Below are 16636 nucleotides of genomic sequence, written 5' to 3'. Positions count from 1 at the left end.
GATAATGTATAATAAACACAGGTTACTGGCTATGGGGGGATAATGTATAATAAACACCGGTTACTGGCTATGGGGGGATAATGTATAATAAACACAGGTTACTGGCTATGGGGGGATAATGTATAATAAACACAGGTTACTGGCTATGGGGAGGATAATGTATAATAAACACAGGTTACTGGCTATGGGAGGATAATGTATAATAAACACAGGTTACTGGCTATGGGGGGGATAATGTATAATAAACACAAGTTACTGGCTATGGGGGGATAATGTATAATAAACACAGGTTACTGGCTATGGGGGGATAATGTATAATAAACACAGGTTACTGGCTATGGGGGGATAATGTATAATAAACACAGGTTACTGGCTATGGGGGGATAATGTATAATAAACACAGGTTACTGGCTATGGGAGGATTATGTATAATAAACACAGGTTACTGGCTATGGGGGGGATAATGTATAATAAACACAAGTTACTGGCTATGGGGGGATAATGTATAATAAACACAGGTTACTGGCTATGGGGGGATAATGTATAATAAACACAGGTTACTGGCTATGGGGGATAATGTATAATAAACACAGGTTACTGGCTATGGGAGGATAATGTATAATAAACACAGGTTACTGGCTATGGGGGGATAATGTATAATAAACACAGGTTACTGGCTATGGGGGGATAATGTATAATAAACACAGGTTACTGGCTATGGGGAGGATAATGTATAATAAACACAGGTTACTGGCTATGGGGGATAATGTATAATAAACACAGGTTACTGGCTATGGGGGATAATGTATAATAAACACAGGTTACTGGCTATGGGGAGATAATGTATAATAAACACAGGTTACTGGATATGGGAGGATAATGTATAATAAACACAGGTTACTGGTTATGGGGGGATAATGTATAATAAACACAGGTTACTGGATATGGGAGGATAATGTATAATAAACACAGGTTACTGGCTATGGGGGATAATGTATAATAAACACAGGTTACTGGCTATGGGGGATAATGTATAATAAACACAGGTTACTGGCTATGGGGGGGATAATGTATAATAAACACAGGTTACTGGCTATGGGGGATAATGTATAATAAACACAGGTTACTGGCTATGGGAGGGATAATGTATAATAAACACAGGTTACTGGCTATGGGGGGATAATGTATAATAAACACAGGTTACTGGCTATGGGAGGGATAATGTATAATAAACACAGGTTACTGGCTATGGGGAGATAATGTATAATAAACACAAGTTACTGGCTATGGGGGGGATAATGTATAATAAACACAGGTTACTGGCTATGGGGGGATAATGTATAATAAACACATGTTACTGTCTATGGGGGGATAATGTATAATAAACACAGGTTACTGCCTATGGGGAGGATAATGTATAATAAACACAGGTTACTGGCTATGGGGGGATAATGTATAATAAACACAGGTTACTGGCTATGGGGGGATAATGTATAATACACACAGGTTACTGGCTATGGGGGGATAATGTATAATAAACACAGGTTACTGGCTATGGGAGGATAATGTATAATAAACACAGGTTACTGGCTATGGGGGGATAATGTATAATAAACACAGGTTACTGGCTATGGGAGGATAATGTATAATAAACACAGGTTACTGGCTATGGGGGGATAATGTATAATAAACACAGGTTACTGGCTATGGGGGGATAATGTATAATAAACACAGGTTACTGGCTATGGGGGGATAATGTATAATAAACACAGGTTACTGGCTATGGGAGGATAATGTATAATAAACACAGGTTACTGGCTATGGGGGGATAATGTATAATAAACACAGGTTACTGGCTATGGGAGGATAATGTATAATAAACACAGGTTACTGGCTATGGGGGGATAATGTATAATAAACACAGGTTACTGGCTATGGGGGGATAATGTATAATAAACACAGGTTACTGGCTATGGGGGGATAATGTATAATAAACACAGGTTACTGGCTATGGGGGGATAATGTATAATAAACACAGGTTACTGGCTATGGGAGGATAATGTATAATAAACACAGGTTACTGGCTATGGGGGATAATGTATAATAAACACAGGTTACTGGCTATGGGAGGATAATGTATAATAAACACAGGTTACTGGCTATGGGGGGATAATGTATAATAAACACAGGTTACTGGCTATGGGGGGATAATGTATAATAAACACAGGTTACTGGCTATGGGGGGATAATGTATAATAAACACAGGTTACTGGCTATGGGAGGATAATGTATAATAAACACAGGTTACTGGCTATGGGGGGATAATGTATAATAAACACAGGTTACTGGCTATGGGAGGATAATGTATAATAAACACAGGTTACTGGCTATGGGGGGATAATGTATAATAAACACAGGTTACTGGCTATGGGGGGATAATGTATAATAAACACAGGTTACTGGCTATGGGAGGATAATGTATAATAAACACAGGTTACTGGCTATGGGGGGATAATGTATAATAAACACAGGTTACTGGCTATGGGAGGATAATGTATAATAAACACAGGTTACTGGCTATGGGGGGATAATGTATAATAAACACAGGTTACTGGCTATGGGGGGATAATGTATAATAAACACAGGTTACTGGCTATGGGGGGATAATGTATAATAAACACAGGTTACTGGCTATGGGAGGATAATGTATAATAAACACAGGTTACTGGCTATGGGGGGATAATGTATAATAAACACAGGTTACTGGCTATGGGAGGATAATGTATAATAAACACAGGTTACTGGCTATGGGGGGATAATGTATAATAAACACAGGTTACTGGCTATGGGGGGATAATGTATAATAAACACAGGTTACTGGCTATGGGAGGGATAATGTATAATAAACACAGGTTACTGGCTATGGGGGGATAATGTATAATAAACACAGGTTACTGGCTATGGGGGGATAATGTATAATAAACACAGGTTACTGGCTATGGGAGGATAATGTATAATAAACACAGGTTACTGGCTATGGGGGGATAATGTATAATAAACACAGGTTACTGGCTATGGGGGGATAATGTATAATAAACACAGGTTACTGGCTATGGGAGGGATAATGTATAATAAACACAGGTTACTGGCTATGGGGGGATAATGTATAATAAACACAGGTTACTGGCTATGGGGGGATAATGTATAATAAACACAGGTTACTGGCTATGGGGGGGAGAATGTATAATAAACAGAAAAAAAAATAATACAAAAAAAAAATGAATGCAGCTTCAGAATTAATCTAAATTGTATGCTGTCCAGGAGAAGGGAGGGTCTGGGAGGGAGGGTCTGCTGCTGATTGGCTGGAATGTGTCTGCTGACTGTGAGGTACAGGGTCAAAGTTTACTCAATGATGACGAATGGGGGCGGACCGAACATCGCATATGTGTGCCATCCATGGCGAACGCGAACAAGCTATGCTCACCAGGAACTATTCGCCAGCAAACCGTTCGGGACATCACTAATAATAACTGATGCGACTATAAGCCAGCAATCTCTCCTGTTTGTTAGAGGGAGAGGTGACGGGACAGGCCACCCTCAGATTAAATGCTAATATTTTATATTACATGCAATTTCTATCAGATAAAATAGATCAAACCGAGTTAATGTCAGTGTTACTATGATCTCTAAAGACAGTAACACAGTATGACACAATCTCCCTGCAGGGGGCGCCTGGGAGTCATACAAACAGGAGGGCGGGGGGGGGGGGGGTAGTGAGGAAGTAAGAGAATTAAGAATGATTTTTTTTTTTAGGGCGGGAACTAGGAAGTGAAAGTAAGAAAGAAGCAAAGCAGAGCTCGGGCAAGACTGGTCAGCGGTGCAGTGAGTGGGGAGCTGTCATCAGGGAATGTCTCTCTCAACAAGGTAGGAAATAAGGAGGGGGCGACAATCACACACCGACACCCAATGTTATAACGCACCGACACACAATGTTATAACACACCGACACACACACACAGTTATAACACCGACACACAATGTTATAACACACTGACACACACACATAGTTATAATACACTGACACACACTGTTATAACACACTGACACACACACTGTTATAATACACTGACACCCAATGTTATAATACACTGACACCCAATATTATAATACACTGACACCCAATGTTATAACACACTGACACACAATATTATAATACACTGACACACAATACTATAACACACTGATACACAATAATATAACACACTGACACACACACAATTTTATAATATACTGACACACAATGTTATAATACACTGACACACACACACAATGATACAATACACTGACACACACAATGTTATAATACACACACACACAATGATACAATACACTGACACACACAATGTTATAATACACACACACACACACAATGATATAGCACACTGTAACGACCACCCTGTGTATCAGGGGGTGTATGCCGTTATAGATGTCCTTTTCCCTTGAGAGGAGATATTCTGCAATATTCTCCAGATGTCATCTCAGCTAAACCAGTAGTTGAAGGTGTAGTAGAGCTCTTACAGGAGCTAGTGACTAGCTGTGTAGCAGGTTCCCTACAAGTACAAGACAAGCAGAACTGATTTTAATGGGCCATTCCGGCCTTTTATGCAACTTTTCCAACAAGGTTGCCACCCAGATGGACCTTGTTGGGCTCAGGGAAAAACAGTGAACAACCAATAAACATAGTCAGACAATGAGACACTCCCATACATTACACACAACCCCTCCCCTCTGCTTGGGAGATAATTGAGTTAATTACTGTATCAACTCAATTATCTCCAAACGAAAAAATAAATTTTATTACACATTTTCAGAAATACCCTAAAACCATATCCAAACCCCATCAAACATACATTATCTGATAGCCCATAACTAGGGGAACAACATGTTAAAAAAAATCATGCAAATCGGTTCAGGGGTACGAAAGTTAGATGGAAGTCCCATTTCTGCCCGGCCGCACACAAGGCTCCTGCCCAGAATAGTGCCATGAATTCAGCTGGTGTGGCCAGTCTCTTTCGTGCATTATATAATGTCGATTTACAGTTCACATAATCGTTTGTGCGTGTGATGGTCATGTGCCGCTTCATTCGTATGCTATTTCTACCGAAGGCCGCCTTCTTCGGGTGAATTATCACGAGTCTAAGTGGTCCTGGAAGTCCCAGTGGTGTTCGGGCCATTGCGTGTCCGCAAATAGTTCCAGACACTCGATGACCAAATCCCGCTGGACGCGTTCGACAACACAAGATGGCCGCCGCCACGTGTTCGTGCATACGAATCGACGGCCACCCAGGGAACCACTTAGAACGTTGGAGTTGCGGTTTGGCATAAAGTCAAATGAGTCAAATGACGGCACACGACTGGCTTGGGTGGTCGAACGATCAGTAAAATGTTCGGTATACGAACAAATTGGGTACAGAGAATATACCCCAACACGCAGGATTCAGCTTAACAGTAGACAACACAAAGGGGAGATACGTCTACCCGACCTTAGAGTGGCCGGACTCGACGTATATAGGAGAAGTACAGAGTCAGGAACGATCCGAGGTCAAGGGCACAAAGAGACAGCATAAACTAGGACTAGCCGGGGTTTGGTACACAGTAAACAGCAAGCCGGCAAACAGAACAGATAAGGATAAAGAAATAACGTAGTCAGAAAACAAAGCCAAGGTCAAGTACGAAGGAACACAACTGAACACAACAAGCGCTAAAGGAAACAGAAACCACGATAGGGCAAGGAACCAAGGGAAAAAGGTGAGTATAAATAACTAAACATCTATTTTGATTGGTCCCTGTCATCTCCACGTCCCCAAAAGGTAAGTGTATGGGGAGTGTGGCATGACAGGGACCGTTTGTGCGTGTGATGGTCATGTGCCGCTTCATTCGTATGCTATTTCTACCGAAGGCCGCCTTCTTCGGGTGAATTATCACGAGTCTAAGTGGTCCTGGAAGTCCCAGTGGTGTTCGGGCCATTGCGTGTCCGCAAATAGTTCCAGACACTCGATGACCAAATCCCGCTGGACGCGTTCGACAACACAAGATGGCCGCCGCCACGTGTTCGTGCATACGAATCGACGGCCACCCAGGGAACCACTTAGAACGTTGGAGTTGCGGTTTGGCATAAAGTCAAATGAGTCAAATGACGGCACACGACTGGCTTGGGTGGTCGAACGATCAGTAAAATGTTCGGTATACGAACAAATTGGGTACAGTTTGTTCGTTTTTCAATTCATATGCCGGGTTAGGTGAAGGATATTGCAACAAGGAGTTCAGACAGTAACAAAATTATAATCCAATGAACAGGGCATCTGTTACACACACTGACACACACACAGAATGATATAATACACTGACACACAATGATATAATGTACCGACACACAATGTTATAATACACTGACACAGAATGTTATAACACAGACAGACACACACAATATTATAATACACTTGTAATGGAGCTCCCTGTACCCCGACTGGGTACCTCCGCCAAGGACCGCTTCTTAGCTGGAATAGGGGACAAACCACAGCCCTTCTGCCCACAGTCGCCATGGCTTGACTGGGGCCCTGGAACAGCTCCTTCCTGTAGCCGAATGGGGAATTCGCTCTAGACACCCCCAGTCACTGGACGACACTCAGTCCTGGGAGCTCTAGTCCTTACAAGGACTTTCCCCGTTGAATCCCCTGCAGGATGGAACAGCAGACACAGGGGTTACATCTTCCTTCCCTCCAATAACAGGACGACACACAGTTTTGGAGTGTAAGCTGGAATGCTCCAATGGCAGCCACAAGTGACCTTATATGCAAGGGGCACTCCCCCCTGGACCTCTTGGGGGACTGCAGCACAAAGTCACAGACCAATGACAAAAGGTGTTTAATTACATGACACTCCCCCACACAGCATACAATCCCTCCCCTCTGCCTGTGAGATAATTGGATCAGTAACTGTACTAATTCTAAACCAATTATCGCTGTTCCTGCTAGTGATCCTGCAGGAGTCGAGCCCTGCTACCTGCACACAGGGGCCATCACACGCTGTGTTCCCTCTCCAGCACTAACTCTCGCGAGACCCGCGGCTGTCAGAGCGTTGCCACGGGTTACCATGGCAATGCTCCGCACAGGTGAGTCTCGCGAGAGATAGAGCTGGAGAGGGAACACAGCGTGTGATGGCCCCTGTGTGCTGCGGCTACTTCCCTCCACCAGACCACCAGGCGATCTCCCCCTCCCTGACAAGGTAAGAAGCAGGGAGGGGGGAATAAAACAAAAAAATATAAACACATAAAGTAAAAAAAAAAAAATGCTCGCCCTCATCATCCAACACACACACACCATCCAACACAAACACACACACACAATCCAACACACACACAATCCGACACACAGACACAATCAAACACACACACACACACACATCATCTAACACATCATCCAGCACGCACACACACACATCATCCAACACACACATCATCCAACACACACACACACACACACACACAATCCAACACACACACACACAATCCAACACACACACACACACACACACACACATCATCCAACACACACACATCATGCAGCACACACACACACATCATCCAGCACACACACACTGCATTCATTATACACAATCTGCACTTACTACAAACACACTATATTCATTATACACACTCTGCATTCATTATACACACTCTGCACTCACTACAAACACACGACATTCATTATACACACTCTGCACTCACTACAAGCACACTACATTCATTATACACACTGCACTCACTACAAACTAGACATGTGCAATTTGTTTCGGTCTGAATATGAATTCGGACGAATTTCGGGCAATTCGGACATTCAGTGTCTTCCGAATGTCCAAATTGCTGAAGTGCCGAAGTGCCGAATTACCGAGGTCCCGAAGTACCGAAATTACCGAATTTCCGAAGTGTCAAAGTACCGAAGTTCCAAAGTGTCAAAGTGCCGAAGTGCCGAAGTTCCGAAAAAAAAAGGTCCCCCTTTCCTAGCCCCCACCCGCGCTTTTAAACTAAAGGGGGGACCTAATGTCCTCCCCCTGGCCCCCACCCCTGAGCGGTGAGTGGAGGCCCTAAATACTAAAAAGGGGGGGGACCTAATGTCCTCCCCCCTGGCCCCCACCCCTGAGCGGTGGGTGGGGGCCCTAAATACTAATGGGGGGACCTAATGTTCTCCCCCCTGGCCCCCACCCCTGAGCAGTGGGTGGGGGCCCTACAGTAAAATAAGGGGGGGACCTAATGTCCTCCCCCTGGCCCCACCCCTGAGCGGTGGGAGGGGCCCTAGATATTAAAAAGGGGGGGTACCTAATGTCCTCCCCCTGGCCCCCACCCCTGAGCGGTGGGTGGGGGCCCTACAGTAAAATAAGGGGGGGACCTAATGTCCTCCCCCTGGCCCCCACCCCTGAGCGGTGGGGGGGGGCCCTAAATAAGGGGGGGACCTAATGTCCTCCCCCCTGGCCCCCACCCCTGAGCAGTGGGTGGGGGCCCTAAATATTAAAAAGGGGGGGTACCTAATGTCCTCCCCCCTGGCCCCCACCCCTGAGCGGTGGGTGGGGGCCCTACAGTAAAATAAGGGGGGGACCTAATGTCCTCCCCCTGGCCCCCACCCCTGAGCGGTGGGGGGGGCCCTAAATAAGGGGGGGACCTAATGTCCTCCCCCCTGGCCCCCACCCCTGAGCAGTGGGTGGGGGCCCTAAATATTAAAAAGGGGGGGTACCTAATGTCCTCCCCCCTGGCCCCCACCCCTGAGCGGTGGGTGGGGGCCCTACAGTAAAATAAGGGGGGAGGACCTAATGTCCTCCCCCCTGGCCCCCACCCCTGAGCGGCGGGTGGGGGCCCTAAACACTAATAGGGGGGGACCTAATGTCCTCCCCCTGGCCCCCACCCCTGAGCGGTAAGTGGGGGCCCTAAATACTAAAAAGGGGGTACCTAATGTCCTCCCCTCTGGCCCCCACCCCTGAGCGGTGGGTGGGGGCCCTACAGTAAAATAAGGGGGGAGGACCTAATGTCCTCCCTCCTGGCCCCCACCCCTGAGCGGCGGGTGGGGGCCCTAAACACTAATGGGGGGGACCTAATGTCCTCCCCCCTGGCCCCCACCCCTGAGCGGCGGGTGGGGGCCCTAAACACTAATAGGGGGGGACCTAATGTCCTCCCCCCTGGCCCCCACCCCTGAGCGGTAAGTGGGGGCCCTAAATACTAAAAAGGGGGGACCTAATGTCCTCCCCCCTGGCCCCCACCCCTGAGCGGTGGGTGGGGGCCCTAAAGTCCTCCCCCCTGGCCCCCACCCCTGAGCGGTGGGTGGGGGCCCTAAATACTAATAGGGGGGGACCTAATGTCCTCCCCCCTGGCCCCCACCCCTGAGCAGTGGGTGGGGGCCCTAAATATTAAAAAGAGGGGGTACCTAATGTCCTCCCCCCTGGCCCCCACCCCTGAGCGGTGGGTGGGGGCCCTACAGTAAAATAAGGGGGGAGGACCTAATGTCCTCCCTCCTGGCCCCCACCCCTGAGCGGCGGGTGGGGGCCCTAAACACTAATGGGGGGGACCTAATGTCCTCCCCCCTGGCCCCCACCCCTGAGCGGTGGGTGGGGGCCCTAAATATTAAAAAGGGGTGTACCTAAAGTCCTCCCCCCTGGCCCCCACCCCTGAGCGGTGGGTGGGGGCCCTACACTAAAATAAGGGGGAGGACCTAATGTCCTCCCCCAGCCCCCACCCCTGAGCGGTGGGTGGGGGCCCTAAAAAAATGCTAACCCCCCCCTCCCAGGTGACTAGGGGTCCCCAAACCCCTAGTCACACCCTCCCCCCCGAAAAAAATTAACCCCCTACCTACCCCCCTCACCCTAAAAATAATGAGGGTGGAACCTTTAACTAAGTACCTGTAAAAAAAAATAAAACTTACCATTCAATGTTTTCTAAAATAAATAAAAAAACGTAATAACCGATACAATAAAAAAAAAAATCCTTCTTCACCCATGGAGGGCTCCGCGCAGACTGAGCTCTGCTGTAGCGGTACTTACCCTTTCCAGGGGCCGGCCGGGGTCCTCTGTTCGAGCCGTGCGCGGTCCTGCTGCTGCACGAGCCGCGCGCAGCTCATCCGAAGGCAGGAACAGGAAGGCGGGCAGTGACCGCGAGAAGCGGTCACGTGTCCCGCCTTACTCTAAGAGCGTGCCGCGGGTCTCGGGCGCGCTCTTAAAGGGACAGTGGGAGCCTAAATTGGAAAAGGCCTCCCATTGGTCCCTGTCATGCCACACTCCCCATACACTTACCTTTTGGGGACGTGGAGATGACAGGGACCAATCAAAATAGATGTTTAGTTATTTATACTCACCTTTTTCCCTTGGTTCCTTGCCCTATCGTGGTTTCTGTTTCCTTTAGCGCTTGTTGTGTTCAGTTGTGTTCCTTCGTACTTGACCTTGGCTTTGTTTTCTGACTACGTTATTTCTTTATCCTTATCTGTTCTGTTTGCCGGCTTGCTGTTTACTGTGTACCAAACCCCGGCTAGTCCTAGTTTATGCTGTCTCTTTGTGCCCTTGACCTCGGATCGTTCCTGACTCTGTACTTCTCCTATATACGTCGAGTCCGGCCACTCTAAGGTCGGGTAGACGTATCTCCCCTTTGTGTTGTCTTCTGTTAAGCTGAATCCTGCGTGTTGGGGTATATTCTCGTTACATCTGCAGGGCGGGGGAAGGATTATAAAGTCTTGCCCCGCCATGCAATTAGGCTCAGAGCACTCTGATTGGTGGGTTTAAGCCATCCAGTCAGAGTGCTCTGACAGGTAAATGAAGAGACTGACAGGTAAGTCGTTGCTGCATGAGGTTGTTCTTGTCCGGCTGTGTAACTATGTAGAGACTAACTCTCCCTTCAGGAGTCCAGCAATTACCATCTGCTGTTGAACATTCATGATCATGTAACATCCTGTGTTGTTTTATTATGTATCAGTAACTCTAAGAATAAATCTGAAGAAACTGTAAGTCAGATTGCGTATTAGTACTTTTCATTAATATAGGCGTATATTAATGTCGCAAGCCCTTGACCCAAGACTATATATACACTAAAGACCAAAATTACTACACCTGCAGAGCGCCGCAATTATGGAACGACCTCCGGCACACTTTCAAATCTTCCCCAAGCCTAAAGTCCTTTAAGAGATTCCTCTCTACATACCTCAAAACAGAATGCACCTGTCATGGTTGATTATATATTTCCTACCTGTTCTATGTTAAATTTTGTATATATTGTGTATTAATATTGTTTTTGTATTTTATTGTACCCTATTGTATCAATGCAATGTTTTGTGGACCCAGGATATACTTGAAAACAAGAGAAATCTCAATGTATCTTTCCTGGTAAAATATTTTAAAAACTAGAAAAGCTACAATTTCTGGGGAAATTGTGTGAAGTGTTCTTGCCTCCACCAGTAGTTGTGGCGAAGCCAACCTCGCCACTGTGAACTGGAGGAGCCTGGTTGCCCGCCTGCTGCCTTTAGATTATGGATCGGCAGCTAAAGGGTTAATTTTGCTGTGCAGGAGGATTTATTTCTCCCTCTCTGCACAGCCGTTCGGTAGATTCTATCTACCGAACAAACAGCCGTTTATCAGCTTCCCCAGAGCCGTGGAAAGCCGGCCAGCGCTGTTAATTGGCCACCCAGAAGCTCGAGTGTGCCTCCAATTTACCTCCCTGAAGCTGCGGTTAACCGCAGCTTAATTGATTGTTACTGGGTGGTCGCGGTTACACTTAGCCGCCACACGATGGCGCTGTTCTGGAGCTCCCCGGGCAGCCAGCGCTTGCCTGCCCGGCTTTCATGCACCAAACCCGGACACTGTTACGTGCAAGCACCGCTGAACCTCCAGCCCCTGGTTCTAATTCGTATGGATTTGGTGAATGCATGTAAATTCGGTAGTTTGTTTTGTGTGAATGTTTTAACCCAGATAGCCATGCCATGGAGCCTGTTCGTATAATTAAAGACTTTAGCTCCATGGCAATTAAACTGTATTCGGGTGGTCTGATTGCCATTCACCTAATAATGTGCACTCAGACCTGAGCTATCTGGGGATATGTTACATGTCTGTGTTTTATGTATAAAATGTGTCTTTATGTATTTTAAAGTGATAGTCGCTTTTGTGTCCCGACGTGTGTAATGGAGTTTTGCCTTTGTCCTGGGAGATAATTGAATTACTTCTCCAATTATCTCCAGGACAGAGAGGAGGAAGCCAGGATGCATTGTGGGAAAGTATTGTGGCTGTATGTACTAAAATGATACATGTCTGTCTGCTGTTTCAGTCTCCCATTTGGTCCCTATGGGGAGTGTCCACCAGGTGGGAAATCTACATAAATACTGGGCAGGTAGCCCTCAGTAAATCAGTTCCTGCTTAACCCTCAAACCGATGTGTCGTCTCGTTTTTGGGGGAATTGGATTGTATGCTGATTGCCAGGAGTGTAAGCGGATTGTATGCTTTTCCTGTTCAGCTGATTCCAGGGTTCGTGTGTTTCCAGTTCGGGAGTTTCCAGAATTTGTACAGTTTGCAGTTCGGGAGATTGGTGCTTGCAGTAGCTGCTGGTCTAGGAAAAAGGGGATTATCGCCTAAACGATTTTTATCCCCTTTTGAGCAAAACGGTCCGTTACAATTGGTGGCAAGCGGCGGGATCGTTCCTACAGCCAGAGGGACAGCTACAGACAACATCAATTCCTGGATTACAAATTGAGGGCAATGCTAGTACCCGTACAGCGACCCTATCTACGAAAGAACTCGGAAAATGGAGGAGAAGCTTCAAGATAAAGTGTACAGTTACGTATTCCTGGGGTCTGGAGCAGTCTCAGAGGAGGACATGTTGAGGTACAGAGAGATGGCCAGAGCCAGATTGTGGGACGAAGCCCTAGAAGAAGTACAGTATTCGCGAGGGGATCGGCGCCGCAGCAGAAGGCAGCAAATCCTGGCTCGAATGACAGAGCGGATGCCCCTCCTGAGAAAACAGACCGAAGAAAAGTGCATGACTAGACTCGAGATGTTAGTATATGCAGAACTGACGCTCGACGACTCATACCAGGTGATACAGTGGTACGCAGCTCAGTGTGTCCCCGAGATGGCAGAGTATGAGTTCCCAGAAGGCGGAGATTACACTGGCCTTGGCCTATTTTGGGATAATATTGATGATGAGGACTTTGGGAAAGCTACTGACTCTCGTTTTTGGGACCTGTGTTACGACCGAGAGGACATGCTGGGGCTCCCTAGCGCTATTGACCTTGAGGCAGACCTACGGTATCTGGTCACCCAGGAATGTGACCTGGAGTGGGATTACCTGCGACTCATCAATGAGGCCCGGGAAGGGACAGCCGGCCCTCTTTCCCAACAGCAACCAGCAGCACCCGAGGTAGCGGACCTCCTAGACTGGTCCTGCGAGGATCCCCAGCGGCAAATTGTATCCCAGGCAGCTGAAGGTGCAATCCTTCCTCCCCAGCGGCAGTGTGTACCCCAGGTAAATGAAGGTGCAATCCTTCCTCCCCAGTGGCAGTGTGTACCCCAGGGAGCTGAAGGTGTCGTCCTTCCTCCCCAGCAGCAGTGTGTACCCCAGGGAGCAGAAGGTGCCGTCCTTCCTCCCCAGCGGCAGAGTAAGTCCCAGGGAGCTGAGGGTGAAATCCTTCCTCCCCAGCGGCAGTGTGTGTCCCAGGGAGATGAAGGTGCCGTCCTTCCTCCCCAGCGGCAGTGTGTGTCCCAGGGAGCTGAAGGTGCAATCCTTCCTCCCCAGCGGCAGTGTGTACCCCAGGGAGCTGAAGGTGTCGTCCTTCCTCCCCAGCGGCAGTGTGTGTCCCAGGGAGCTGAAGGTGCAATCATTCCTCCCCAGCGGCAGTGTGTACCCCAAGGAGCTGAAGGTGCCGTCCTTCCTCCCCAGCGGCAGAGTAAGTCCCAGGGAGCTGAGGGTGAAATCCTTCCTCCCCAGCGGCAGTGTGTGTCCCAGGGAGATGAAGGTGCCGTCCTTCCTCCCCAGCGGCAGTGTGTACCCCAGGGAGCAGAAGGTGCCGTCCTTCCTCCCCAGCGGCAGATTGTATCCCAGGGAGCTGAAGGTGCAATCCTTCCTCCCCAGTGGCAGTGTGTGTCCCAGGGAGCAGAAGGTGCCATCCTTCCTCCCCAACGGCAGTGTGTGCCCTAGGGAGCTGAAGGTGTTGTCCTTCCTCCCCAGCGGCAGGGTGTACCCCAGGGAGCTGAAGGTGCTGTCCTTCCTCACCAGCGGCAGTGTGTATCCCAGGGAGCTGAAGGTGCCGTCCTTCCTCCCCAGCGGCAGTGTGTACCCCAGGGAGCTGATGGTGTCGTCCGTCCTCCCCAGCGGCAGTGTGTATCCCAGGGAGCTGAAGGTGTCGTCCTTCCTCCCCAGCGGCAGTGTGTGTCCCAGGGAGCTGAGGGTACAATCCTTCCTCCCTAGCGGCAGTGTATACCCCAGGGAGCTGAAGGTGTCGTCCTTCCTCCCCAGCGGCAGTGTGTACCCCAGGGAGCTGAAGGTGTCGTCCTTCCTCCCCAGCGGCAGTGTGTACCCCAGGGAGCTGAAGGTGTCGTCCTTCCTCCCCAGCGGCAGTGTATCCTGCAGGGAGCAGAGACCGTCAGTCTCACACCCCAGCAGCAGGACAAAATAATGAAAGGGGAGACAGCTGGTCCCCCTCTCCACCAGCAGAGAGAGGAGCCTGTTAACCCCTCTCCCCAGCGGCAGTTGACAGTCCAGAGAGAGGAGCTTGTTACACCCTCTCTCCAGCGGCAGCCTAACCCACCAAGGGGAGATGTTAAGCCCCGCAACTGTGCAGATGGGACCGTAGTCTCTGCACTTACAGCCCAAGGGGTAGGGACGGTCGGTCCTGTCCCCCAGCCACAGAGTGGTGTAGCCAGAGGAGAGACAGTCGGTCTCTCCCTCCCACAACCAGGCTCCAACCAGGCTACTTCTGCGGTAGTACTGGCACCAGGGCAGAGTACCGCTGGTCTCTGCCCACTCAGCAACCCACCAAGGCAGACTACCAGTCCCCCACACAGCCGTGGTGAGACACCTGGACCTGGACAAAGTTCTCCTCTACCCAGGTGTAGTAACCAGTTATTGTGGGTGGGCTGTACTGCTGTTTCTGTTTTGTGGGTGGGTTGCTGGACTAACCAGGGCACTGACCGGCAGGAGATCAGGTACCCTGTTAGTCTAATTGGTAAAGGGGAGAAGTGTGGAGAAGCCAACCTCGCCACTGTGAACTGGAGGAGCCTGGTTGCCCGCCTGCTGCCTTTAGATTATGGACCGGCAGCTAAAGGGTTAATTTTGCTGTGCAGGAGGATTTATTTCTCCCTCTCTGCACAGCCATTCGGTAGATTCTATCTACCGAACAAACAGCCGATTATCAGCTTCCCCAGATCCGTGGGATGCCGGCGAGCGCTGTTAATTGGCCACCCAGAAGCTGGAGTGTGCCCTCCATTTACCTCCCTGAAGCTGCGGTTAACCTCAGCTTAATTGATTGTTACTGGGTGGTCGCGGTTACACTTAGCCGCCACACAATGGCGCTGTTCTGGAGCTCCCCGGGCAGCCAGCGCTTGCCTGCCCGGCTTTCATGCACCAAACCCGGACACTGTTACGTGCAGGCAACGCTGAACCTCCAGCCCCTGGTTCTAATTCGTATGGATTTGGTGAATGCATGTAAATTCGGTAGTTTGTTTTATGTGAATGTTTTAACCCAGATAGCCATGCCATGGAGCCTGTTCGTATAATTAAAGACTTTGTCTCTATGGCAATTAAACTGTATTCGTGTGGTCTGGGTGCCATTCACCTAATAATGTGCACTCAGACCTGAGCTATCTGGGGATATGTTACATGTCTGTGTTTTATGACATGTGTTTTGTGTGTCTGTGTTTTATGTGTCTTTTATGACTGTGTTTTATGTGTCTTTATGTATTTTAAAGTGATAGTCTGTTTTGTGTCCCCACATGTGTAATGGAGTTTTTCCTTTGTCCTGGGAGATAATTGAATTACTTCTCCAATTATCTCCAGGACAGAGAGGAGGAAGCCAGGATGCATTGTGGGAAAGTATTGTGGCTGTATGTACTAAAGTGATACATGTCTGTCTACTGTTTCAGTCTCCCATTTGGTCCCTTAGGGGAGTGTCCACCAAGTGGGAGACCTGCATAAATACTGGGCAGGTAGCCCTCAGTAAAACAGATTCTGCTTGACCCTCAAACCGATGTGTCGTCTCGTTTTTGGGGGAATTGGATTGTATGCTGACTGCCAGGAGTGTAAGCGGATTGTATGCTTTTCCTGTTCGTCTGATTCCAAGGTTCGTGTGTTTCCAGTTCGGGAGTTTCCAGAATTCGTACAGTTTGCAGTTCGGGAGATTGGTGATTGCTGTAGCTGCTGGTCTAGGAAAAAGGGGATTATCGCCTAAACGATTTTTATCCCCTTTTGAGCAAAACGGTCCGTTACAGTAGTCTACGACTGGAGTGGGAGGAGTAACTGGGTGGAGTGGCTTGAGTAACTGTTGTGTAGTTGGAGTGGCTTGAGTAACTGTTGTGTAGTTGGAGTGGCTTGAGTAACTGTTGTGTGGTTGGAGTGGCTGGAGTA

At 48.5% G+C, this 16636-nt stretch overlaps 1 protein-coding gene across 2 annotated transcripts in view; it reads left to right on the top strand.

Moving 5' to 3' along the window:
* ICOSLG (inducible T cell costimulator ligand) overlaps positions 1 to 16636 on the top strand; it is a 106631-nt gene that overhangs the window by 69743 nt on the left and 20252 nt on the right. For both annotated transcript variants that reach the window (XM_063441798.1, XM_063441796.1), the window contains exon 2: positions 3814 to 3924. In XM_063441798.1, coding sequence (XP_063297868.1) covers positions 3908 to 3924 — 17 coding nt within the window. In that variant the 5' untranslated portion in view covers positions 3814 to 3907. The remainder of the gene's footprint in view (positions 1 to 3813; positions 3925 to 16636) is intronic.

The sequence above is a fragment of the Pelobates fuscus genome, chromosome 1 (genome assembly GCF_036172605.1).
Source record: "Pelobates fuscus isolate aPelFus1 chromosome 1, aPelFus1.pri, whole genome shotgun sequence".
In the NCBI taxonomy this organism is placed as follows: Eukaryota; Metazoa; Chordata; class Amphibia; order Anura; family Pelobatidae; genus Pelobates; species Pelobates fuscus.
Note: the sequence above shows the minus strand (reverse complement) of the source record. Positions and strands in the feature narration are given on the sequence as shown.